The 26,491-nt window shown below is 41.8% G+C and overlaps 2 protein-coding genes across 3 annotated transcripts in view; both read right to left on the bottom strand.

The window, feature by feature from the left end:
• The window catches only part of LOC123746679 (poly(A)-specific ribonuclease PARN), a 43,500-nt gene extending 34,335 nt beyond the window's left edge, over positions 1-9,165 (bottom strand). The window contains exons 1-4 of the mRNA XM_045728350.2: positions 9,030-9,165; positions 5,254-5,386; positions 2,120-2,206; positions 294-415 (exon numbers count right to left, since the gene is read on the bottom strand). Of these exons, the coding sequence (XP_045584306.1) occupies positions 294-415; positions 2,120-2,206; positions 5,254-5,386; positions 9,030-9,048 (361 nt within the window). The 5' untranslated portion in view covers positions 9,049-9,165. The remainder of the gene's footprint in view (positions 1-293; positions 416-2,119; positions 2,207-5,253; positions 5,387-9,029) is intronic.
• A 7,876-nt stretch (positions 9,166-17,041) lies between these two features.
• Positions 17,042-23,540, bottom strand: LOC123746678 (uncharacterized). 2 transcript variants are annotated; one of them, XM_045728348.2, is made up of 3 exons: positions 23,387-23,540; positions 20,642-20,695; positions 17,042-19,232 (listed from the first exon to the last, which is right to left on the bottom strand). In XM_045728348.2, the coding sequence occupies exons 1-3, from the start codon at positions 23,411-23,413 to the stop codon at positions 17,661-17,663; spliced, it is 1,653 nt and encodes a 550-aa protein (XP_045584304.1). In that variant the 5' UTR covers positions 23,414-23,540; the 3' UTR covers positions 17,042-17,660. The 2 variants fall into 2 exon arrangements, with proteins under 2 accessions (XP_045584304.1, XP_045584305.1); XM_045728349.2 differs by having other exon boundaries at positions 20,642-20,683; positions 23,387-23,497.
• Positions 23,541-26,491: the final 2,951 nt, after the last annotated feature.

Raw genomic sequence — 26,491 nt, 5'->3', positions numbered from 1 at the left:
AAACACAAAAGCCATTAAAGTTTAACATTTTTTCCTCTCATATGAAACTAATGTATCGGCAATTTGTGTGCAATTTCAATTGATAGTACCTCCCCCCCCCCCCTATTCCCACTTGAATTCCTCCTCTAGCTCATGAAATTACAAGACTTATTTTTCTTTGTATTTGCGTACAAATATATCATCCTATGCTATTAAATATATTCTGCACACAGGAGAGGTAAAAATTTTGATAATGAGTCACATTCTGAGGATTAACAGAAAGAAAAAGAGTCAACTGCACTTCAAATACCTACTTTTATAAAGTTTATTGAAATTAAATCCATTGTCAGCCAAGAATTTGAGACTACTATTGTCATAGTAGAGAATTTCTCCAGTTTTCCCAAGAAGGTAGAAGCAGAACGTCGCATGGGAATACCTGAAATCAGTCACCATTAGTATGTTGCAGGAGAAGCGGATACAATCTTTAGATCTTGAGATGATTTAGGGGCTTTTTTTTTTTTTTTTTTTTTTTTTTTTTTTTTTTTTTTTTTTTTTTTTTTTTAGTGTCCCCGCGGCCCGGTCCTCGACCAGGCCGCCTCCCCCCCCCCCAGGAAGCAGCCCGTGACAGCTGACTAACACCCAGGTACCTATTTTACTGCTAGGTATCAGGGGCATAGGGTGAAAGAAACTCTGCCCACTGTTTCTCGCCGGCACCTGGGATCGAACCCAGGACCACAAGTCCAGCGTGCTGTCCGCTCGGCCGACCGGCTCCCTATACAGTACTCTGATCGACTCCGACCGGCACAATACAGTACATGTAATCTAAGCATACAGAATGCTTTCAAAACATCTAAGAAAGTGAGCAGACTCACTTTCTGATATGCATAAGGTGGTACAGTATTCAAAAAGAGTGGGATGGGAGCAGAGGGATGGAAGAGGAGGGACAGGAAGGTAGAGATTACATCCCAGTGTAACTGTTGGTGTAAGGAATTGTCAGGTCTCACTAATCATCTACTACATAATGTGTGTGTGTGTGTGTGTGTGTGTGTGTGTAGGTTATCTTGAGGTTATCCTGAGATGATTTCGGGGCTTTAGTGTCCCCGCGGCCCGGTCCTAGACCAGGCCTCCACCCCCAGGAAGCAGCCCGTGACAGCTGACTAACTCCCAGGTACCTATTTACTGCTAGGTAACAGGGGCATTCAGGGTGAAAGAAACTTTGCCCATTTGTTTCTGCCTCGTGCGGGAATCGAACCCGCGCCACAGAATTACGAGTCCTGCGCGCTATCCACCAGGCTACGAGGCCCCCATAACAGGTATTTTTGTACAGGTATTTATGTAAATTGTCACCATATGGCTGTAAGATTGAAAATATATATATGGCTATCTTTACAACAGAAATTGCAAAGTACTGTAATTCAGTAACGCAAATATTGACACTGACCAAAAGGCAATCAAAATATTGTCAATGCAAATCTGAAAACATAACATTATGGAATGATTCCAGGACAGTGTACTTTCCCTCTCAAACTGACATTCACTCCAGACTCTCTTGCAGCAAGCAATGTTATCCTGCAACCAAAATTGGTTATTTTCTATCAAGCATTATTATGTTTTGTTAAGTTGGTGAAGAAGATGCATAGAACAGAGAAGGATAAATGGAGGGAAATTAGAGAACTAATAAGTTAAGAGATGGACTCCTGGTATACAGTGGGTCCCCCCTCACTTACCAACATACAATTGTGCTAACCCTGGAAACACAAACCGAAACTGTCTCTATTTTCCGCTTGTTACAACTTGTAATAAAGTTGTTACATCTTGGCTTAACGTGTTTATGACATATTAGAACGTTACAACTTGCTATATTGGTTGTTATAACTGGTTAGGAGGTGTTAAATCTTGTTCGAACGTTATACCAACGTCGTAGTTTCGGTGTGTGTTTGGCGGGAACAGCCTTAAAACTCTCATTCTAGTCCCATGTCCAATTATACAAGCACAGTCTACAGTCAACACATGATAAAGTATTTATATTTTGGCCATAATCAGTAAATATACACAATGCCTGGTGCCATAATACTAGCCTAAATGTTAAATGTTTATGCTGAATACAAAACTTAATTATTTTGTAATAACTTATACTCACGCTGACATCTCTCTTATATACCGAAATGTTGTTACTCCAAATTGAATCATTCCAAAACTCTGTGCAGCATCTCTGGTCTTAGCATATCTGAAGAAAAAAAGAAACAGTATAATATATACTGTATATATACTTAAATTTATAGATAATAAATCTAAATACTGGTTTGGAAACAGGGTTGTTGATTTATAAAACAAATTCATAGTCAGTACAGTATATGAAGAACTTCAGGTGGATATAAATAGGAGCTTCCTTATTTGGGGCCAACAGGCCTTGTGCTTTTTTTTCTTTCTTTTATTCTTATATTCTTACAGTAATTCAACATAATGTACTTTTATATATGAGATACTGCACTTTAAAATATAAACCATGTTCAAATTAATTACTGTGCTGTTGTGGAAAAACACAAATATCCTGCAAAAGCACCTATTATCCTAATATTAGGAAATCTTATCAACAATATCATACATGGTAATCCTTACTTCTTACTAAAACATTCCAGCCATCAACAATTAACACAGTAGTACTGTACTAGGACTACAGAAGAACAAAATCTAGTGCTGGTTACAATTTTAGTCAACATAACATGCATCACAACGCCCTAAATCCCAAAATATGAATGGATATGAAAATAATGTGCGGTAATGGGTAGTGTACATTGCATTAAAGAAAAAATTAGTAATTACAACAATTTAAAACTGTTCCATATTTTGTTCCTCTAATAATGACTATTTGTAATGGATTCTTGTCCAGTAAAGACTGCACTGGTGTGAATGCTGCAAAGCATAAGCAAATTTCACTTGCAATAAGCCTCCCCCATATATACTCCATGCAACTACCTTGCCTAACCAAGTAAATATGTAATACTTTAATACTTTTAACCTTCACTTTTGACTTGAGTATACATATACTGTACAAGGAAAATGTTTGGTGCCCTTTTGTTCTTAACTTATCGGGTTAATTAGATTTTTCTTGCCAGAGGTGGAGGCAGTTTAATCAGAGTTCCCTAATCAGGGATCCAATGTATTTTTATTTGGTTGATACTTTCAGCCCAGCTTCTGTTAGGGTACGCCTGTTGGTCTTCTCATGCGTCTGACAAGACCCTGGTTTTTCCCTGGGATATTCTGTACAAGTTGGTGGGCCCTCAAGGGTTGTGGAGTGACCTGAGGTGGGTCCAGGGGTGCCCCTCAACCCTTCATGGTCTCTTGTGCTTAGTTCTACCCACACAGCTTGAGGTTATCTTGAGATGATTTCGGGGCTTAGCATCCCCTCGGCCCGGTTCTCGACCAGGTTTCCTTTTTATTACACATCCCCAGGAAACAGCCCGTAGCAGCTGTCTAACTCCCAAGACCCTATTTATTGCTAGGTAAACAGGTGCATTAAGGTGAAAGAAACTCTGCCCATTTGTTTCTGCCTCCACTGGGGATCGAATCCGGAACCAAAGGGCTACGAATCCCGAGCACTGTCCACTCACCAGGCCCCTTATATATGTCACACAGTGACATATTCTGTACAAAGAATAGAGAGATCAAATCATATGGCTGGGAAGGCTATATCAGTCCATAATTACTGAACTATGTCTTCATTCTACTCTTTACATTTTTAGTACAATAAAGTAAATAATATATAAAACTAAACAACCCATTCTCCTGTTTAAATAGTAGTTTTTGTAACTATGTGCACCACAGTACAAAGATTGCCGTTCTAAGCAATTAGATAGTAGAAATTTGATCGACTTGAGAATGGTCCAGGACGGACCGAAACGTCGTCGTCTCTTCAATTTCTAGTGTGTGGTCTGGTCATCTTAGATAGTAGAACTTTGTACTATTCACTTTATAGTCGGAAAAAATTGAACCTAAAAAACAAACTTAAATATTCCTAGGCCTAGTATAGCACACATATGTACTATAATAGGCTTCAGATATTGTGTATTAGGCCTAGGGAGGTTAGGTTAGGTTAGTTTGTCTTTGCATCATAAGTAAAAAAAAAATTTCCAGTTTGTCCAACTCAATAGTGCCAATTTCTACTTTCTAATTTTGTTGTATGTCATTATGTATACTATGGTCCTCTTCCTTACTATAAGTACAACCAAAACAGGAGGATGGACTGAACTAAACCATTTATTGAGTAGAGTGCTATACAATAATATTTGCTACAGCATGAAAAAAATTTATCACAATTTTTAAAGTATATAAGTGCTACTACCAACCACATTAAAATTTCATGTAAATTCTGGTACCCCTACCTTTTATTTAATTGTAACAGTAAATCTCTTATGGATTTTTATATATATATATATATTAATATTACATAAACATATTAATATGCAGGCGATGAGTCACAATAACATGGCTAAAGTAAGTTGACCAGACCACACACTAGAAGGTGAAGGGACGACGACGTTTCGGTCTGTCCTGGATCATTCTCAAGTTGATTGTGTTCTCACAATCCTCACAATCGATTTGAGAATGGTCCAGGACGGACCGAAACGTCGTCGTCCCTCCACCTTCTAGTGTGTGGTCTGGTCAACTATACGTATTAATATTTTGATATTCAAATAAAATATTTATTTAGATAGTAAATGTAAAACATTCTCTTGAATGATTTACATACTTCAATGTAAACCATATATTGAATGGTACGGCTCATTTGAAGATGTAAAAAGTAAGATTAATACAAGTGTACAATACAAATTGTATAAAACCATAAATCCACAAAACTTAATGGATTTTCTTTGAATAATACTTGCATTCCTTTCACATTGGCACATCTGTTCATAAAAGACTTTTTAAATACTAAGACTACAGTATACACACAAGTGATGGGTAAAAAGGTAAATGCATCCAAACCAAGTTACACAAAAGCAATGATGATAACCCAGCACCCAGCTTCAAATAATTAGCTAGCATACATGCAGACAAACAGTGCATACAGGCGATGAGTCACAATAACGTGGCTAAAGTATGATGACCAGACCACACACTAGAATGTGAAGGGACAACGACGTTTCGGTCCGTCGTGGACCATTCTCAAGTCGATCGACTTGAGAATGATCCAGGACAGACCGAAACGTCGTCGTCCCTTCACATTCTAGTGTGTGGTCTGGTCATCAGTGCATACAGTCCCAGTATTCAAACCTCTCCTCTGGAGTATCGAGTTCACAGTATCTCGAGGTTTCATTGTGACGCAACCCAGTGAATTCGGCATCAATGGCCACAAAATCTGCCTTGCCAATTACTCGAAGAATACTTGGGAGGACTGCTTTAAAATCTGTAAACAAAAAAAGAGAGGGCAAAAACTTTAAGAGTTTTCTTAGTACAGAACAAGTATACACTATTCTGCATAACAATGTAAATGTTAAATATATACAGCCCTGTAAGAATGTATGGGAGTGCATTTTAGCTTTGAAAATAAAAAGTTGGTCTAACCTTTATTGCATTTTTGAGAATTTGACCAAGCAATTCCAGAAATGATAGTGCAGCTTAAACAATAATTTAACCTTCACTCAACATATTTTATAAATTAGTACAGTATTTGATAAACTAGATTAGTATAAACTGTCAATCCAGCTCGGCTGAACCTCGCCTAACTTTAGCTAATAAAACACCACAACTATGCGTGCACACACACACACAGCCCAGATGGAGTTTGACTATGGGTTCTAAGAGAATGTGCACCTGAGCTCAGCATTCCACTTCAACTGATATTTCAGGCATCCCTGTGTACAGGAGTCCTAGCAGATGTGTGGAAAAAGGCTAACATAGTTCCAATCCACAAAAGTGGCAGCAGGGAAGACCCCCTAAATTATAGATCTGTATAGGATGGAGAAATACTAAAGAAATTTTTTGCGTTTTTTGGTAGACTAAAGCTAGAATATGCAGCGGTTGTATGGTGCCCATATCTTAAGAAGCACATCAACAAACTGGAAAAAATGCAAAGACATGCCACTAAGTGGTTCTCAGAACTGAAGGACAAGAGCTACGAGGAGAGGTTAGAGGCATTAAAAATGCCAAAACTAGAAGATAAAAGAAAAAGAGGCAATATGATCACTACATACAAAATAGAAACAGGAATCAATAAAATTGATAGAGAAGAATTCCCGAGACCTGGAACTTCAAGAACAAGAGGTCAGAGATTTAAACTAACTAAACAAAGCTGGCGAAGAAATATAAGAAAATTCACTTTCGCAAACAGAGTGGTAGATGGTTGGAACAAGTTAGGTGAGAAGATGGTAGAGGCCAAGACCGTCAGAAGTTTCAAAACGTTATATGACAAAGAGTGCTGGGAAGACGGGACACCATGAGTGTAGCTCTCATCCTCTAACTACACTTAGGTAATTACTTAAGTACTGTACTGTAATTACACACGTAGGGACCTGGTGGCCGAGTGGACAGCGCTCGGGACTTGTAATCCTATCGCCCGGGATTAATCCCCGGTGATGGCAGAAACAAATGGGCAGAGTTTTGTTCACCCTGATGCCCCTGTTACCTAGCAGTAAATAAGTTAGTTAGACAACTGTTATGGGCTGCTTCCTGGGGAGGGGGGGGGGGGGGATATTGTTAACCCTTAAACTGTTCAGCATAAGGGGCCAGGGAAGTGAAAAATATTCAAATTATGTCAAAATTACTTAAAAATGTTAAACAAATCTCCAACTTATTGGCTTCAGCGTCGTGAAACGTTCATCAAAATATTTTCAGAAATTGATTTTAGACGAATATTTAAAAAAAAAAAGGTTTTGTTGATAAGAACAGTTCCTATTAACTGGAACTGATGGATAATGCAATAATAAAGAGATGCAAGCATCTGTCCGACACACAAAGAAGAAGAATAGTAGTAAGAAGTGTCCACATAGTGGATATGCAGCTGGTGCCTTTATAGCATTGGTGAGTAATACATTATAACACAAATAATAATGAGTAAAGTATGTTATTATGCTCTATTTTTTTTATATATCATATAAATATACTGGCCAGTGTTATTATCAGTTACTTTCAACAATATCCCCAAAAAAATTTCAAGGGAATTTTTTTTTTAGGTTTTTAGTTTTTTCCTCCTTTGTTTATTATTTGAATTTGTTGTAACCTTTACATCCTGGAGAGTGCATACCCGTCCCTATGTGAAGACAGAATTAAACTCGTCAACAAATAAATCAGACAACTCTCAGAACTTGGGACTTTGAATGTTTTGACTGATTTTTTCACAGATTTCAAACTCTATTTTCCTTGTTTCTTTAGGTTGTTTTGATGATTAGGGACCAGATTTTTTACTTATATAAAGTATACCCTAAATATATCCCCTAAATCATTATAATTATTATAATTATCCCAATAGTTTGTTCTTTGGGGGGTTATTTTTTCTTGAACTCATTTCAACACATATTGACCTACAACTTTCACATATTCGAGTACGAATGCCAAACAATATTTGTTAAAACATATAAGTAAATTCATGAATTAGACCTGCCTTATTCATTGTCAATAACTTCAACTTCAATTATATCTATAACTAGAATTTGAACTTACTTCAGTATCCAAAAATCTAGTTTCTGACAGATTCTCATCATTTTTACATATAATGTGCACAGCTGTCTGTTCTACAATCTCTATAGAATTGATTTTTCATAAACTCGAAACGTTTGGCATTATAACTTTTTGTTGTCTAAATTTGCGCATATTTCAAATGCCATCGTGACAATTTTTTTTTTACTGTAAGCTATACTGAAAACCTATAATCTAAATATATGAAAATGAAGATCATATGCTATTCTGAGAGCATAATAACACCAAATGAACTATTGGTGATATTTTATATTTTTGCAGCTGATTTCAAAATCTGAAGTTTTCAATATTCAATTTCATAATTATTTTTTATTTTCTTGTTTTTCAAATTATGCTGGTATCATTTACAAAAAATTGGAGCATTTGCCTAGTAGATTATGCACAAAACATTTGAAAGAGTTTCAGAAAATTTAAAAAATCGAACTCAATGTGACATTGAGTTCGAATTCAATCGAACTTCATATGACATTTTGCACAGTTTAGTGGTTAAACATCATTCATGTTTAACAAATTTGCTATCATTTTATTCCAGCATAGTTGAGGCAGTTGATAGTGGTAAGGTTTGTGATGTTGTGTATCTTGACTTTAGCAAAGCTTTTGATATAGTGTTTTGATACAGGAAAATAATGTAAGTGGAATGCCTCAAGGCTCTGTCCTGGGACCTCTGTTATTCATTATATATATAAATGATTTAGATTCAGGTTTGAGCAGCAATATTTGCAAATTTGCCATCGATACAAAACTCGGGAGGGTAATAAATACGGAAAAAGATTCTCTATCACTTCAAGACGATCTAAATAGAGTTTTGAAATGGTCAAAAGATTGGCAGATGCAGTTTAATGCTAACAAATTTAAGATTTTAAGGCTAGGTAATGACAATAATGTTACAAGAGAAGAGCTAAATAGAGTTGAGATTGCGAAGTCGGATTTCTAAAGGAATCTGGGAGTAATGATTAAGAATTTAAACCAAAAAATCAATGCATAAATGTTCATAAAAAGGCAACAGTAAAGATTTCTGATGCGTACATTACAATTGTAGATAAAGCACTGAGTTGTAAGATTACCGTCTCGGTAGCAGTATAATTAGCCACGATTAATTGTCGATTTCCATTCACATGAAATTTCAGAATAAAAATCTTCAATAATAATAATCACCTAAAATAACAAATACTTCTACCACTGTGAAACCCTAACACATGCGCATTTAGTTAATATCCTGTCGCATTTTTTTTACATGGAAGGCAATCAAGATAGGGGGTAATTAGCCCAAGATCTCAACTTCTTGGCTGAATTACTCCGGTTTCTTAGCTTCTCTGGCCACCGGCCATACACACGATCTTCCCCCACATACTTACTTTCCTTTGTGACATCCATGGTGGCTGGGTGTCCCGGGATCTGGAGTAAATAGCACCAGCACCACCACAATCACTGCCTCTCAACTATCACTTTTGGATCTTGTGTTTTGATACAGAGACGCTCTTGCCGGAGCCTCGCGCGCTTGATCAGCGTCTTTACGCTCAATAATAGCGCTAATTGCTTCTTTTTCATTACATGAAGGTTTATTGGTTTAAAATATATTTAGATTAATATCGGTCCATGAGAGTAGACTCAACCAAATTTATTTTAGTTGAAGATATAACGAATTATATATTTTCAATGTTCTCTTTGATAACGAAAAATATTGCTAGTTATAGCGCTATTATTTAGAACTATTAATTTGTTAAGCTAACAACGAAAGCACATGTCTTCTGTTCCTTTAAATTCAAAAATTTGTTTACACAAATATAAAATATAAGACAAATGAAGGGTATAGAGTAGTAATCAATGAACTAAACGTAGACAGGAGTTGTTTACCTGTGTTTTACCAGCATGAGTCTGTCTCCCATGTGGCCCCTGGGGAGGGGACGGTGGGACCCGTGCCGTCCACGGTATATCCTGTCACTCCATGCCTTGTGCTGGCAGGGTAAGTCAACTACGGGCTCACCATAGCCCGTGCTACTTGTCCCGCTCCTGTGCCAGGTAAGTTACGGGCTCACCATAGCCCGTGCTACACGCTTAATGGTTTTTAATTTTGGGACGGTTATTACAAACCACTACACCACCTTTCCCATTAACCAGCAAGTGTACTTTACTCCTAAACACAATTCACGCCTAAATTCAACTCTCTAGTGGGCTGTTACCGAGCAGTAAAATAGGTACCTGGGAGTTAGTCAGCTGTCACGGGCTGCTTCCTGGGGGTGGAGGCGTGGTCGAGGACCGGGCCGCGGGGACACTAAAAGCCCCGAAATCATCTCAAGATAACCTCTATACATCGAATTTTTTAAGCTTTTCAGATACGATTTGTGAGCGATGCTAGTTCTCCAGGCCTACCAATTAACATTGGCGTTCCATTGTGCAGTATACTTAGTCATCTCATTTGTCTCATTTATATAAATGACCTTCCAAATGTTCCACACAACAGTTTAGTGTAGTTAATTTATCATGCACCCCATACCCCTCTTGTGGGCGGCAGTGGAAAGGGTTACAGAGGCACATAATGGGCTCAGGGACTGAACCCCACAATTCATTTAGCTAAGCATGTTACAATCTTGATGAGCTAGTTACAAAATTCAATATAAGTCGTCACATCAACAATGGGTTCAGGATCGACCACAAGTACAGTTTCTAAATTAAGCAACTGACATATGTGGAGAGCCTAGTGTCACAATTGATATATTTGTCCTGCACACCGCCCCCCATCCAGTGGGCAGCGGTGGATAGGTTACAATCACTCAGTTACTACCTACAGTTAGCAAACTGGGGATATTTGGTCAAGCACATCTGAAGCCAATTCTATTTGCTAATGATATAATCTTCATTTTCTCCAATGACAGTGAATACTGAACAAAAAAAAAAACTTAACACTGATCCTTCTATATTTTGTTTGGTAATAAATTCACAGATCAAATTAACCTAAGAACTAACAATATCCAAATTAGTAACAACTTACTTACCTTCTCATTCATAACAAGTTGAATTTTGTTGCTAACTAAATACAGTGTAGCAAAAAAAAAAAACCAGTTGGCATTTATTAAAAAATCAGATACATGTGTCTCGCCTTGTCTTATTATTATTATTAAGAAGTTTAGGTATCCAAAACCCCTTGAATAGGCGCCTGACAGCTAAGCGGACAGCGCTCGGGATTCGTAATCCTGAGGTTCCGGGTTCGATCCCCGGTGGAGGCGGAAACAAATGGCCAGTTTTTTCACTCTGATGCCCGTGTTTACCTAGCAGTAAATAGGTACCTGGGAGTTAGACAGCTGCTACGGGCTGCTTCCTGGCGGTGTGTAAAAAAAATGAATGAGGCCTGGTCGAGGACCGGGCCGCGAGGACGCTAAGCCTCGAAATCATTTCAAGATAACCTCAAGATTACATAGCAATGGAATGCTACCCGATTTATATATTTAAGATTATAATGTAGATCAAAAACTAGCTTTAAGTTCATCTAATATCCTCATCTCACTGGATGGTTTGTCATACATAGAATCAGGAGAGAACATGAAATGCGAGGCTGCATCAGCCAGGCTGATGCGAGGCTGTACCAGCACTCTGGTACAACACAAGAATATCTTCCAATACTCGTGAGTGTATGAAGTAGTTCCAGAGCTCAAAGGATTTTTTTTTTTGAGAATATGTACAAGAGTTGTTACATTCTTGTAGAGCCACTAGTACGCGTAGCGTTTCGAGTAGGTCCCTGGAATACGATCCCCGCCGCGAAGAATCGTTGTTACAACTAAGTACACATTTTACTGTTGCGTTAAACAGAGGCTACAGTTAAGGATTTGCGCCCAGTAAATCCTCCCGTATCCTGGCCAGGATACGAACCCATGACAAAGCGCTCGCGGAACGCCAGGCGAGTGTCTTACCACTACACCACGGAGACTGGTCTTCGTACCATTTGGCCTGAAATCATTGATAACAGGGCAATCACAGATAGTGTTGGAGAGTATTCAAGTTCAAGTTCAAGTATGTTTATTGAGACAAGAAAGAAAAACATCTCAAAGGGATAGAGTAGCTTAGGCTATTTGTACCCTCCTGGAGAGTATTTACCTGAGGGGCCACTAATACTAATGGTCTTGATGAGGACAAGAAGCCGGCAGCTTGTCAAAGATCCCCCCCCCATTTGCTCTGATGATCTTTTCCAGCTGTATTTTAAAACCCAGCAAAATTTTGGCGTTTTCCGGCTTCGGCGGGTAGGCGGTTCCACGGGTTTACAACCCCTATGGGTGAAAAAGCATCTCCTGTTTTCTGTCCTACATTGTGATTTGTTGAAATCTCATATAATCTGAAATCTCCTGTTGTGTAAGGTCTCCTGTACACTAGTTGCATAGTGCTCCTGGCAGTATGGGTTCACTTCTGGGGTGTGGAGTTTTCAGTTGCATATATGCCTGGGGACCATTCAGGCTTATTCGCATTTGTGTTGCTCACGTGGCCCCACAAAGTGAGGTGATTCTATAAAAATAACTATGCCCAAGATTACCATCAAAGTGCCGTTGGGATGATGGGCAAATAGCCTCGGCTACCATCATCTTTTGTATGGTCACTGATGGTCGAGTGGTTAAGGTCTCCAGGAAATACCTGGAGCATCTACATAAGCATCCCCCAACAAAAGAAGAAATCAATCTCTCACCTTATACGGCGTCTTACATGCCAATAAGCACTCAAGCGCTTCCCTGATACAATAATGTTTCCAAAATGATTCTCTGTTCTGCTCCTAGAGGCTCATTACCAATGCATATTTCTGGGTTCTCCAAAATCAGGAAAGACACTTCTGCAATTCTCCCAAATCTGCTGCTTGAGATTATCTTGAGATTATCTGCACAGCGAAGTCCTGCTCCAACATCAGTGACGTTTCTCCACTGGTTCCACGAAGAAACGTGTAGCTCCCCTACACTGCTCGAAGTTCCTCCATTAACTTCTTCTCCAGCCTCGAAGTTCCTCCATTATCTTCTCCGGTCTCGAAGTTCCTTCATTAACTTCTTCTCCAGCCTCGAAATTCCTCCATTATCTTCTCCGGTCTCGAAGTTCCTTCATTAACTTCTTCTCCAACCTCGAAGTTCCTCCATTAACTTCTCCAACCTCGAAGTTCCTCCATTAACTTCTCCAACCTCGAAGTTCCTCCATTAACTTCTCCAACCTCGAAGTTCCTCCATTAACTTCTCCAACCTCGAAGTTCCTCCATTAACTTCTCCAACCTCGAAGTTCCTCCATTAACTTCTTCTCCAACCTCGAAGTTCCTCCATTAACTTCTTCTCCAACCTCGAAGTTCCTCCATTAACTTCTCCAACCTCGAAGTTCCTCCATTAACTTCTTCTCCAACCTCGAAGTTCCTCCATTAACTTCTCCGGTCTCGAAGTTCCTCCATTAACTTCTCCAACCTCGAAGTTCCTCCATTAACTTCTTCTCCAACCTCGAAGTTCCTCCATTAACTTCTCCAACCTCGAAGTTCCTCCATTATCTTCTTCCCAGACAAAGTTGCAATTCCATTACCCTGCCACTAAACATATTTTCCTAACAAAACGTAAGTAATGAACCTATTTCCTAGCATTACATCTCGCCCTCCGATGCCGCACCGCACCTTACCTTGAGGTTACCTTGAGGTGCTTCCGGGGCTTAGCGTCCCCGCGGTCCGGTCGTCGACCAGGCCTCCTGGTTGCCGGACTGATCAACCAGGCTGTTGGACGCGGCTGCTCGCAGCCTGACGTATGAGTCACAGCCTGGTTGATCAGGTATCCTTTGGAGGTGCCTGTCCAGTTCTCTCTAAGCACCGTCTAACTGTGGTGGGTATTCCCCCATCCTGGACGAGTCCAAGCTGGAGACATGTCTTGACATGTCCTGGGACCTTCCTCCGCGCCGCGACGCTGGGAGGCCTCCGAGGGGGGGATAGAAATAGCCTAAGCTACTCTATCCCTTTGAGATGTATTTCTTTCCTGTCTCAATAAACATACTTGAACCCCTCCGCTCCTCACTCCTCAGTCGCCCCTTGACCTCCATCGAGAGTGGACGTATCACTACTCCCTCCAGCATGTCCTCTTAACTCCAATTCCCTATTTAATCTCAATGGCTGTAAATCGTTAAATAATAAACTACATGAAAAGCAGAAAAACTTCTGTCCCATAATAACCTAGAAAGTGTAAAATTTAGGTTACCAGCAGTAACAACTCACTGTAAACATGAAAGGAAAACCCCAAAGGAGGAGATATTACACATGAGACGTGTGTAATACATTGCATTGTGGATTATGCTGCACCTCTGCTTGCTTTGATGCCTGAAAGAGAGCTTGGAGGGCTTACAAATTTACAGAACGAAGCCTTGAGGATAATCTTTGGGTGCCCTCGTACCACAAAGATACTTATCGTGAGAAAGGAACTTAATTAATATTCCGAGCGTTGTTGATCGTGTTACTGAAATTAACTGTCAAATTGGTATAAAAATGCTTAGGCTAACTCATCCTAACCTTTGCACAGAAGCCCTCCAGAATTTCTTTATTGAAGGTCAGCATTGTTCCAAATGGATAGCTAAAATTGGAAATGAACTCAAAATGTTTCAGATTTATAATTTGTACCAAGAGAGCAAAGAGTAAAATCTCTTTGTGTATGTACCTTTGCCTAAATAAAAATTATTATTATTATTATTATTATTATTATAGAGACAAGAACGGCACTTCACCGTGGGAGATTATACCCTTTCTAATTTTAATCCCTCCCTGTCAACCCAAAAAGCAAATTAGAGAACAGCCTAAGCTTCGTCTTGAGGCAAAACTCAACACCTTAAGCCATAGTGATGCTCTGTCCACAGAGCATTCTCTCTCTCAAATCATATACAGTGACGACTTGTATTGAATTTTGTAACTATAGCTCATCAAGATTGTAACTAGCTTAGCTAAATGAATTGTGGGGTTCAGTCCCTGAGCCCATTATAAGTCTAACCCTTTCCACTATCGCTCACAAGATGGGTATGGGGTGCATAATAAATGAACTAAACTGATGGGCTTGAGGTAATTTGTAGTGAATGAACACCATGCACAGATACCGTATGTAAAATAAGGATGTATTAGCGTGTAGTATAATGAAAGAGCAGATTCAATTTCTTTATTATGCACCCCATACCCATCCCGTGGGCGGTGTGAGGAACCTATCTGATTTTTGGGTATACCAACCGTTTTTCAGACTTTTATGGCTGTTACATGTGGGTGCTGAAGTTCATGTCTATGTATAGGCCAAGGAACTTTTCCTCCTTTTTATTGCTAATGTTAATATTGTCTATCTGAAGTTGAATTTGACTTGATTTACTACCAAATAAAATGTAGTAGGTCTTTTCTATATTTAGTGCGAGTTTGTTGGTTGACATTCATTAGTAGACTTTAATTAATTATTTACAAAATTTAGTATGCGAGAGTTGGAGTCAGAATAGATGAAAATATTATCTTCAGCACACAGTATAGGGTTAAGAATGTTAGAAACATTTGGCAAATCATTGATATATACAAGAAAAAGAAAGAGGTCCCAAGATGCTGCCCTTGTGGCACTCCTACAGTTAATGGTTGAGGGGGAGAGGTTATGTTATTGATGGCTACATGTTGGTGTCACCGAGATACAAACGAATACAGCTCATAACAAGGCCTCTGATACCATTGTGGTGAAATCTCAGTCTCCGTGGTGTAGTGGTAAGACACTCGCCTGGCGTTCCGCGAGCGCTATGTCATGGGTTCGTATCCTGGCCGGGGAGGATTTACTGGGCGCAATTCCTTAACTGTAGCCTCTGTTTAACGCAACAGTAAAATGTGTACTTGGATGAAAAAACGATTCTTCGCGGCAGGGGATCGTATTCCAGGGACCATAGGATTAAGGACCTGCCCGAAACGCTACGCGTACTAGTGGCTCTACAAGAATGTAACAACTCTTGTGTATATATCTCAAAAAAAAAAAAAAAAAAAATTTAAGGAAGAGATAGCTATGGTTTGCAGTATCAAAGGCTTTTCTTAGGTCAATGAAGAGTATCAAAGGCCTTTCTTAGGTCAATGAAGAGGCCAATTGAGAAACTAATTTGTGTCAAGGGTTTTGTAAATTATATCAAGCAGACTAATAATGGCATCATTGGTAATCTTTTGGGAACGGAAGTCAAGCTGGCAGGAACTCAATACGTAGAGGCTTACTATCCTGGAATGTAGTAGATTGGGGAAGGAATCATGCCTGGTTAGTGCGCGGGGTTGACGGCGCAGAGCATTCCCAGTAACAATGGTGCAGTTGTCATAACGCGAGATGGAGCCATTCCGGGTGACTGTCACCCTTGGGGGCTCGGCCCTGCCACCGAGGTGGGAGGGAAGCAGAGCTGAGCGACTGACAGCAGCAGCTCGGTTTGGGCCCAACGTAGCGGGACTAGAGCCCGTCCTTCAATCACGGTTCCACTAAAGTGACGAGAGGGTCAGATGTTTGCGTAGAATGAACAAGGATAAAATTTAATCCAACGATTACGCCCCCCCCCCCCCCCCCCCCCCGACCATGACGCCTCAATTAGGAGATAGGGAACGAGACAACTCAGCCTCCCAGGGGTTGAATATACACCGCGCAATCGTCACCTTAAGAATGTCAGTCCGTAGAGATCGGGCTGTCAACGAAGATAGGATGTGACAAGCCCCCACCCTCACTCAGCCACGTCAGGTACCAGCAGTGTTTTATAGGAGTGCGCCTTCTCAACTCTCCCGGCGTCAACACCAAATACAATGGAATGAATATTCAACAACGGAATCAAGTCTATAGGAATAGCCAGAAAGAAGTGGAGATAAACAAATAATAATTTGGTAACAGTAAATACTTCTGCAGGATAAGACAATAGGGTGGAAAGTGAAGATGTGTGGGGGAAGGGAGGCAAATTAATTTTGTAAGGGGCATGATGAGTGCCGTTGTCTCTCCTGGCAGAGAAACCAGAGTTTAGCTGCAGTTTATATAAGCCACTTTTGACCGATAAAGAAATGTATCATATCGTAGTTGCCATTTACAGACAGTTAAATTCACCACAAACTCTCTAAACACTAACGGTTGGGGGGGGGGGGGGGTTAATATATTAACTATCTTGATATATACAAGTTATATATTAATTAATATATATTAATTAAGATTAATAGTTTATATTGTGCTAAAGTTGTCTCGACTGTTAATTTACAATCACACTTGCTGCATAGTCTCCGAAGCTTGGCGCCTTTTGATAATTATAGTCACAAAAATTTATTAAAACAAGTAGTTATAGTTCATAATTACAATAATGGTTGGACCAAGCATGTGTACAGAAGTCTAAAACTTTAGGTTTTTGGCAGAGAGCAACACTTCGGGTTATTTAAAATATTTAATTTAAACACATTTGAAAGACATTTGTTGCATACTTCTCTCTCCAAAAGCAAGTTTATTTAGCAAGTTGCATGGGACTAGTAATTGCATCACAAGATGCATTACTTAAGTGTTCGCAAGAGTACCCTTAGTCAATCACCATCCCCATTACAGCTATTCAAGTCTCCGCGAACACCTCCCTGGTAGCCTAGCCAATCACCATCCCCATTACAGCTATTCAAGTCTCCGCGAACACCTCCCTGGTAGCCTAGCCAATCACCATTCCCATTATAGCTATTCAAATCTCCACAAACACCTCCCTGATAGCCTCATTTCAACAGTTATTTGGTTTATCACAGTTTACACTGGGCAGTTGGCCAAGAACTTTTTCCAAGGGCAAAAATTGCTTTATTAAAAATACAAAGATGTAAGTTTCAAACAGTTCCTAGTATCCAGGCTCAAGCAACTGCCAATACTCTAGGCCAAAACATTCCTATAGAATTAATAATCTCATCTTCCAGTAAGGAGAAATTGAACAGACATTTCCAGTTACATGGCAGTTTCATTTTAAATACAAGTATGATTTTTAGATTAAACTTTACAAAAACTTAAATCCACATTTAACTATAAAACCAGGTAGGATCCTACTTGACTTGAAGCTCTTGAACCGTCACCCGGCTGTGCTGCTGTACCGTTAGTCTCTGTGCCTCCAGTCGTATTTCCCACTGTGCCGGTGATGTTGCTTGCAAGCACAGAGGTAGAGTACACTGAGCCGGTGGTGCTGTTTGCAAGCACAGAGGTAGACTGCACGGAGCCGGTGGTACTGTTCGCAAGCACAGAGGTAGAGTGCACGGAGCCGGTGGTGTTGCTTGCAAGCTCAGAGGTAGAGTGCACCGAACCTGTGCTGCTGCTCGCAATCACAGAGGTAGGGTTCACGGAGCCGGTGGTGGTGCTCGCAAGCACAGAGGTAGGGTCCACGGAGCCGGTGGTGGTGCTCCCAAGCACAGAGGTAGGGTCCACGGAGCCGGTGGTGGTGCTCGCAAGCAAAGAGGTAGATTCCACGGAGTTCACCGGGGTACTTTCAGCGTCCCGACCACTTCGGGTGAAGAAATTTTCCCAATTGATCAGGCTACCTGGACCAGAGGAAATGCTTCCAAAAACTGCAGGACCAGGAAGGTGCGTTTTCAAACTGCCAATCATGGGTGATACGTGCGGAGGTTTTTCGAAGCCCGCTACTGAGCCAGGCAGCACGTGCAGAGGTTTTTCGAAGCCCGCTACCGAGCCAGGCAGCCCGTGCAGAGGTTTTTCGAAGCCCGCCACCGAGCCAGGCAGCACGTGCAGAGGTTTTTCGAAGCCCGCCACCGAGCTAGGCAGCCCGTGCAGAGGTTTTTCGAAGCCCGCCACCGAGCTAGGCAGCACGTGCAGAGGTTTTTCGAAGCCCGCCACCGAGCCAGGCAGCACGTGCAGAGGTTTTTCGAAGCCCGCCACCGAGCTAGGCAGCACGTGCAGAGGTTTTTCGAAGCCCGCCACCGAGCCAGGCAGCACGTGCAGAGGTTTTTCGAAGCCCGCCACCGAGCCAGGCAGCCCGTGCAGAGGTTTTTCGAAGCCCGCCACCGAGCCAGGCAGCCCGTGCAGAGGTTTTTCGAAGCCCGCCACCGAGCTAGGCAGGACGTGCAGAGGTTTTCCGAAGCCCGCCACCGAGCTAGGCAGGACGTGCAAAGGTTTTTCGAAGCCCGCCACCGAGCTAGGCAGTACATTGGGTACCGTCACATGTAACGAAGCAACAGAACTTCCTGGTAGAGCATGGGCCTCTTTTCCAGTTGGAGTACCTGCTATTCCAGCAGAACCGAGACTAGCATGTGGTATAGAGAAGACTTGTTGACTTGCCGATCCAGATAATTTAAAAGTACTGTTTGTAGTGTTAGACTTTCCAGACTGCACAATACTAGATGCTTGGGTTAAGGGAGGAGTGCCAACGGTTATAGGAGGGGTTTTTAATGGCTGAACAAGTTTTTCTGCAGGGGATGTCTTTTGAGGTGGTGGTGGCGCCAATCCTCCACGAAAGGAGCAGTCAATGTAATTGTTATAGCAGACGCTGCATTCGTCACAGTCTAACTTGCAAACATTCAGGCTAGCGAAGCAGTGGTTAGGGACGCTTCTCGCTCCGAAGATCTTGAAGATGTCTATCCGTAGAAACTGAAACAAATTTAAGTGTCAAGACATGCAATAACATACTAACTGTCCGGAGTGAGTGAGTACAAGCACAAGTGGCGAGCCATCAACAAACTATCGCAACTGTAGCTTACAGACTCATTGTACAAATAATGAAGTAACTGTTCTCTCATTCCTACTACGCCATCTGTCCCCAGCCGCAAAGAAAACTAAGCCTTGCACTTGAGGCTACCGTCAGAATTCAAGAGCTTGAATTTGATAGCAAATAGTCAATATGAAGAGTGTGGAAGGTTTAGAGACTATCACAAGTAGTCATTAAACTTTCTAGATTATGAAGCTAGAAAACGCGCTGTATAACTCCGCGATCGACGGAGACTATGTCCCATTACTCTATGTACAGAAGCCTAGTGGTGGACGTTCGTAAAAAGAAAAAACTGGCAATATTTTACACATTACCCAATAATGAATAAATTATTTTAAATTGCGCATTTGTTTCTCCTGTCAAGTATAGTTTCGCACGTATTTACAAGTGTTAAATCTACACACGCATGTGCATGGCCCATTAAGTGTTGCTTGTTTCTGTTTGACTTTGGCGGAGTATGAGTATTTGTGACTTATGGTCGCTTCAGTAAGATTTTGCCATATGTGTTTAACAACTTCTGCTCTGTTGAATCTTAGTTGAAACCTTAATGGGTTTGTAACTGTGCACTGTGTTGTACTGTATAATGTCCCAGTAGTCTGTCGGTAAGAACAGTTTACGCTGGTACTGATCTACCTAGACTACCCCTACGGGCTCACCATAGCCCGTGCTACTTTGAACTTTTTGTTCCAAGTAGCAAATCTTAAAACTACCTATCTACAGAAAACAAATAATTGCCAACAAAGTTCAACTAACTAGCCTAATCTAAGCAAAACTATACGATAAATTATATTATGGCTTACATTTGGAGAACACAGATTTTGAGTGCACGATGTTCTACGTTAAAATTTATAAATACATCTTTGGTCTCCAGCTAGATGGACGAGCATGCCCCAAGAGCTGCTTGCAAATAGAGAAAAATCCACGTCTCCTACTTTTGAATTAAAGTATTAAATAAATTGTATTGCGAGAAGTTTACGCCACGATCTAAAAGAAATCTATGAAACTTACACAATAATAAATTAAAAATTCCGTTGTAATTTGCATGAAAATATAAATTTTCTTAACCAAAAGTGGATTGTGCTAGTCTAGTATGGTGCAGCTTTGTCTGGAAAACTTAATTACTTTATTGAAGCTTTTTATTTTTTGAATAGACGGTATACAGCCTGTATATACATGCATTAGCCATTGCTTTAACCAATTGCGGTACATTTGGAAGTACAAGACCTGGGTGACAGGTGGAAAACTAGTTTAAAATGATTTAACATTCTAGTAAAACAGACCAACATCTCACCTGGTCTAAGAACATCCCTTGCACGGCCACATACTGCCAAATCTGCAAGAAAAACTGTAGAAGAAAGTAAGTAATTACAAGAACACTACGGCACAGAACTTCTCAAATTGTTAGGGGGGGGGGGAATCTAATCATTTCCTACCTTAAAAGGTATTAATCAGGCTAGGGGCCTCGTAGCCTGGTGGATAGCGCGCAGGACTCTTAATTCTGTGGCGCGGGTTCGATTCCCGCACGAGGCAGAAACAAATGGGCAAAGTTTCTTTCACCCTGAATGCCCCTGTTACCTAGCAGTAAATAGGTACCTGGGAGTTAGTCAGTTGTCACGGGCTGTTTCCTGGGGGTGGAGGCCTGGTCGAGGACCGGGCCGCGGGGACACTAAAGCCCCGAAATCATCTCAAGATAACCGCGATGACTAACTTTAGTTTTAAATGTAATTAAGGTGCATACAAAATTTATTAACCGATACCTAGTAACAAAACGTTATCTTTACTGCAATTGCTATGCATTGCAATACAATTTAAAAAGTGGTCTTAATAACAATTAGCAATATTGAATATTACAGTGTAATAAGGCGTTCTACTTTTGCGCTTTGTGCTACACCCATTTAATTTTTTTTTTCCATATTTTGCTTATGGCAGTGCTACAGGTATTTTTTTTTCACCATTTGCAACAAATTAAAATTCCTGCAATAAGCTCTAGACTAATCTACTTAAATTTGTAAATAGCAAGATTTCCTTTACTACTAACCTCCTCCTCCCCCCCCCCCGTAATTGTCCCTGGGAAAGGCGGGGTATGGTACTATCTGAAAAAAAATTCCTTAGAACCGCCTGTTCACGGTAACTGTCCATGTGTATACGGACATATGTACCTTATGCAGTTTGTCCAAGGTCAACGGTACCTTTGCACAAACCACAAAAATCATTAGGTATTTATTTATAAACAAGGTACATTGGGTTTGTGAGAATACATATTTACAATATTTACAATATTGTAAAGCCACTAGTACGCGCAGCGTTTCGGACAGGTCCTTAATCTAACAATTTTAAGTAGGTAAATTCTAGCAAAATTAATAAAAACACATTGCAAGAAAAAAAAATGAGAAATTAGTAGGTATATTATAGCTGATTCCATTGCTATAGTTTGTAAATGTGCAGATTTCCTTTATAGGATATAAACCTCAAGTAATTTGTTCCATGCATTCTGTTCCCATCTATACGAAGTGTCAAACCAAGCTATCTATACACATTTAACTATACACAGGAGTTCGTATCCTGGCCGGGGAGAATTTACTGGGCGCAATTCCTTAACTGTAGCCTCTGTTTAACGCAACAGTAAAATGTGTACTTGGATGAAAAAACGATTCTTCGCGGCAGGGGATCGTATTCCAGGGACCATAGGATTAAGGACTTGCCCGAAACGCTACGCGTACTAGTGGCTCTACAAGAATGTAACAACTCTTGTATATATCTCAAAAAAAAAAAAAAAATTTAGGAATGACAGTGGTAATGTCTAATCTGGCAAAAGGGGTTAGAGGAAAATATTAAGCAATACATTAGGGAGCCGTATTTTAATGTTATAAACCCCCTGCTTTAATGGAGTCCGTCCTAAGATTCCCCAACGTTAAGAAATTTTACCGAAATTCCCGTATCCTAACCGACCAGAGGCACCCCCTCCCCGCACCCCCCCCCAAAAAAAAATAGAAAACGGGAATGTCAATTTCTCTAGCCTCTACCATTTTCAATAATTTTTTTTAACGTGAATATACGTCAAAATGCGACGTTCTATTAGGACGAGTTCTATTAAGCACGTCTTTGTATAATCAAACCGTACAAGTCTTCTACACTGCCCCCCCCCCCCCAATTTAAACACTAAAACTGCTTTTTAATTGGCTGTTCGACTCATAAGTGGCTCTCTGAAAAGCAGGGTGAAGCATCAGTCCCACCAAGTAGAATACTAAGAGACAACCTTTTGAACCACGATTAGTCAATATACGGGGCCAGTTGGGGTATTACAATTAATTCCAATTTTCATGTGAATTCCAGGGGAGAGTGCATGCTAGGCTTATCAGAGGCTGTTTAAGGGCAATATTTTACGGTGATAAAGCTTTGCAGGAAAAAAAACTATTCAGTTTTTCCCAGTCAGACCGAGGAGCCAAATTTCTACCTATCTTGAGATGATTTCGGGGCTTTAGTGTCCCCGCGGCCCGGTCCTCGACCAGGCCTCCACCCCCAGGAAGCAGCCCGTGACAGCTGATTAACACCCAGGTACCTATTTTACTGCTAGGTAACAGGGGTCACATTAAATTTTGAAGCCGATGGCTTGGACGCCATCGGTGGAAAGTCTCAGACCCCTAAGGTAAGATTATAAACTAAAATATCACTACGCCTTTACAGAAGGGCCATCAACTTATTCTCATCGAAAGCAAACACAAACTCATTAGTACAAACAGCTTAGCACACAAATTGAGTCCAGTCATGCAATCCAAACCACAAGTTATTCACGTTAATGTATAACAATTCTACTACTATAGCTAACAAGCCATGGAAACGCACATGTATTTTCAACTCTAAAGAAACTTACATCCATTTAAACACGCAAAGCAATGAAGCACCTGGCATCCATATGACCATACGCACATCGAAGGAAAAACTTTACATTCTCAAAGTGATATTATTATTAAAATACGCGCCATTAATAAGTCTTACATTCTTGAGGCTTAAATATATGATCTACCGCATGTCTTACCAGAGCTCGGCATAGGAAAGTACCCATTGTGTTCTCTTTGACGAAGACAGGACAACTGGAGCGTGGTGACTCCTCCCGACCTGTCTGTGAGGTACTGGTTGACTGCTGTCACAGCTCGCCTGATCCAGTCATCTGTTTACCCCTTGCCTGGAGACTAGTTAACATGGTAGTTGTGCGGTTACAAACCATTCATCAGCGCTCGGTCTGATACATAGGAAAATATATACATATTGACAACTTTTTTTCTCAGGTATATTCCCGCGTGGGCCCTTAAGCCTCTGGCTGGCCCTAAAGTGCTACTCGTTTCTGTAACTTGACTTAACTGTAACTTAAGCGGTGTATGAGTATTTGTGACTCGTCTGTTCGCTTCTGTAACATTATCCACAATGTGTTTAATAACTTTTTCTGCTCTCTGTTGAATCTTAGTTGAAATCTGATTTGGTTTGCAACTCTGCACTGTGTTAGATAATGTTCCAGTGGCATGTTGGTCCTCAGACCATACGAAAAGGTCTATCCCATCCAGCGATCGACCCCAAAGAGGCATTCATAAATTTTAACATGTTGTTCATTCCAAACAGGAATTTTCTCAATTATAAATTAATATTATTGCATATTACTATATTGTACATATTTAGGCAATTGTTTGGTTAGCTTAGGTGTTTGGGTTAGGACGATTATTTGTAGTACGTGGGTGAAGCATTTACAGCGTTGTGGTTCGAACACCAGTCGTCAGTGAAGCACTTGTTCCGGAAGTGTTCGAACGTCAGCAGTTGTGAGTCGTGTGTAAACCGTTTTTCATTCATAAACACCTGGGGGGTTGGCGGGTGGATGGAATGACTTTTTTGTCTACGTTTGGAGGACGGGCTGCCACTTGGACAGTCGGGGATTGAACGCCGACCTGCATGAAGCGAGACCGTCGCTCTACCGTCCACCCCAAGTGTTTAGGCAGGGTAAAATGGGTAAGATAATTATCTAAAGAGGGGCTACCAAGGCGTGGGAATTGTGTGTGAGAAGGGGGAGGGTGAGAGAATGTGAGAGGAAGGCAGAGAATGTGAGAGGAAGGCAGAGAATGTGAGAGGAAGGCAGAGAATGTGAGAGGAAGGCAGAGAATGTGAGAGGAAGGCAGAGAATGTGAGAGGAAGGCAGAGAATGTGAGAGGAAGGCAGAGAATGTGAGAGGAAGGCAGAGAATGTGAGAGGAAGGCAGAGAATGTGAGAGAAAGGCAGAGAATGTGAGAGAAAGGCAGAGAATGTGAGAGAAAGGCAGAGAATGTGAGAGAAAGGCAGAGAATGTGAGAGAAAGGCAGAGAATGTGAGAGAAAGGCAGAGAATGTGAGAGAAAGGCAGAGAATGTGAGAGAAAGGCAGAGAATGTGAGAGAAAGGCAGAGAATGTGAGAGGAAGGCAGAGAATGTGAGAGGAAGGAGAGGGGTGAAAAGGAGGAGAGAAAGGAGAGGGGGGTAGGGAGACGGGGGAAGGTGGATAACAGGGGTGAAATGGGGGGAAGATTAACATAGAGGGATGTAAATAAGCAAAGAGTAGGGGATAGAAGGGAGATCAGAATATGATGAGGTGGGGAGGGATAGGCTGAGACACAGACCCGGGCGCTATATACATTATATATGCAAAAGAATATATTATTATTATTTATAATAATAGAGTATCTTCATGTTCCCAGCAGAATATCACAGGGTCAGAAACACCAGCTGAACAGATTCCTTCTCTTTCGCGCCTTGAATGACTAGCGCTTGAGCGATTCCTGTCCTAGTTGCTCTTATTAAAGACGAGTGTAATGTGAGTGTTGATGGTGTGAGTGTAGAGGGGGACCCATGTGAGTGTAGAGGGGGACCCATGTGAGTGTAGAGAGAGAGGGGGGGACCCATGTGAGTGTAGAGAGAGAGGGGGGGACCCATGTGAGTGTAGAGAGAGAGGGGGGGACCCATGTGAGTGTAGAGAGAGAGGGGGGGACCCATGTGAGTGTAGAGAGAGAGGGGGGGACCCATGTGAGTGTAGAGAGAGAGGGGGGGACCCATGTGAGTGTAGAGAGAGAGGGGGGGACCCATGTGAGTGTAGAGAGAGAGGGGGGGACCCATGTGAGTGTAGAGAGAGAGGGGGGGACCCATGTGAGTGTAGAGAGAGAGGGGGGGACCCATGTGAGTGTAGAGAGAGAGGGGGGGACCCATGTGAGTGTAGAGAGAGAGGGGGGGGGACCCATGTGAGTGTAGAGAGAGAGGGGGGACCCATGTGAGTGTAGAGAGAGAGAGAGGGGGGGACCCATGTGAGTGTAGAGAGAGAGAGAGGGGGGGACCCATGTGAGTGTAGAGAGAGAGAGAGGGGGGGACCCATGTGAGTGTAGAGAGAGAGGGGGGGACCCATGTGAGTGTAGAGAGAGAGAGGGGGGGGACCCATGTGAGTGTAGAGAGAGAGGGGGGGACCCATGTGAGTGTAGAGAGAGAGAGAGGGGGGGGGACCCATGTGAGTGTAGAGAGAGAGAGAGGGGGGGACCCATGTGAGTGTAGAGAGAGAGGGGGGGACCCATGTGAGTGTAGAGAGAGAGGGGGGGACCCATGTGAGTGTAGAGAGAGGGGGGACCCATGTGAGTGTAGAGAGAGGGGGGACCCATGTGAGTGTAGAGAGAGGGGGGGACCCATGTGAGTGTAGAGAGAGGGGGGGACCCATGTGAGTGTAGAGAGAGAGGGGGGGACCCATGTGAGTGTAGAGAGAGAGGGGGGACCCATGTGAGTGTAGAGAGAGAGGGGGGGACCCATGTGAGTGTAGAGAGAGAGGGGGGACCCATGTGAGTGTAGAGAGAGAGGGGGGACCCATGTGAGTGTAGAGAGAGGGGGGGACCCATGTGAGTGTAGAGAGAGGGGGGGACCCATGTGAGTGTAGAGAGAGGGGGGACCCATGTGAGTGTAGAGAGAGGAGGGGACCCATGTGAGTGTAGAGAGAGAGGGGGGGACCCATGTGAGTGTAGAGAGAGAGGGGGGACCCATGTGAGTGTAGAGAGAGAGGGGGGGGGACCCATGTGAGTGTAGAGAGAGAGGGGGGACCCATGTGAGTGTAGAGAGAGAGGGGGGACCCATGTGAGTGTAGAGAGAGAGGGG

This window comes from Procambarus clarkii, chromosome 85 (genome assembly GCF_040958095.1).
Source record: "Procambarus clarkii isolate CNS0578487 chromosome 85, FALCON_Pclarkii_2.0, whole genome shotgun sequence".
In the NCBI taxonomy this organism is placed as follows: Eukaryota; Metazoa; Arthropoda; class Malacostraca; order Decapoda; family Cambaridae; genus Procambarus; species Procambarus clarkii.
The sequence above is the reverse complement of the archived record's forward strand: the minus strand, read 5'-3'. Positions and strand labels throughout refer to the sequence as shown.

Bases quoted from the DNA above. Each gene is read 5' to 3' on its own strand.
- LOC123746678 (XM_045728348.2), bottom strand. From the start codon at position 23,413: ATGGGTACTTTCCTATGCCGAGCTCTG. The intron at 20,696-23,386 runs GTAAGACATGCG...TTTCTTCTACAG, and splicing joins CTTTCCTATGCCGAGCTCTG to TTTTTCTTGCAGATTTGGCA. The intron at 19,233-20,641 runs GTGAGATGTTGG...AATTTGTTTCAG, and splicing joins AAGGGATGTTCTTAGACCAG to TTTCTACGGATAGACATCTT.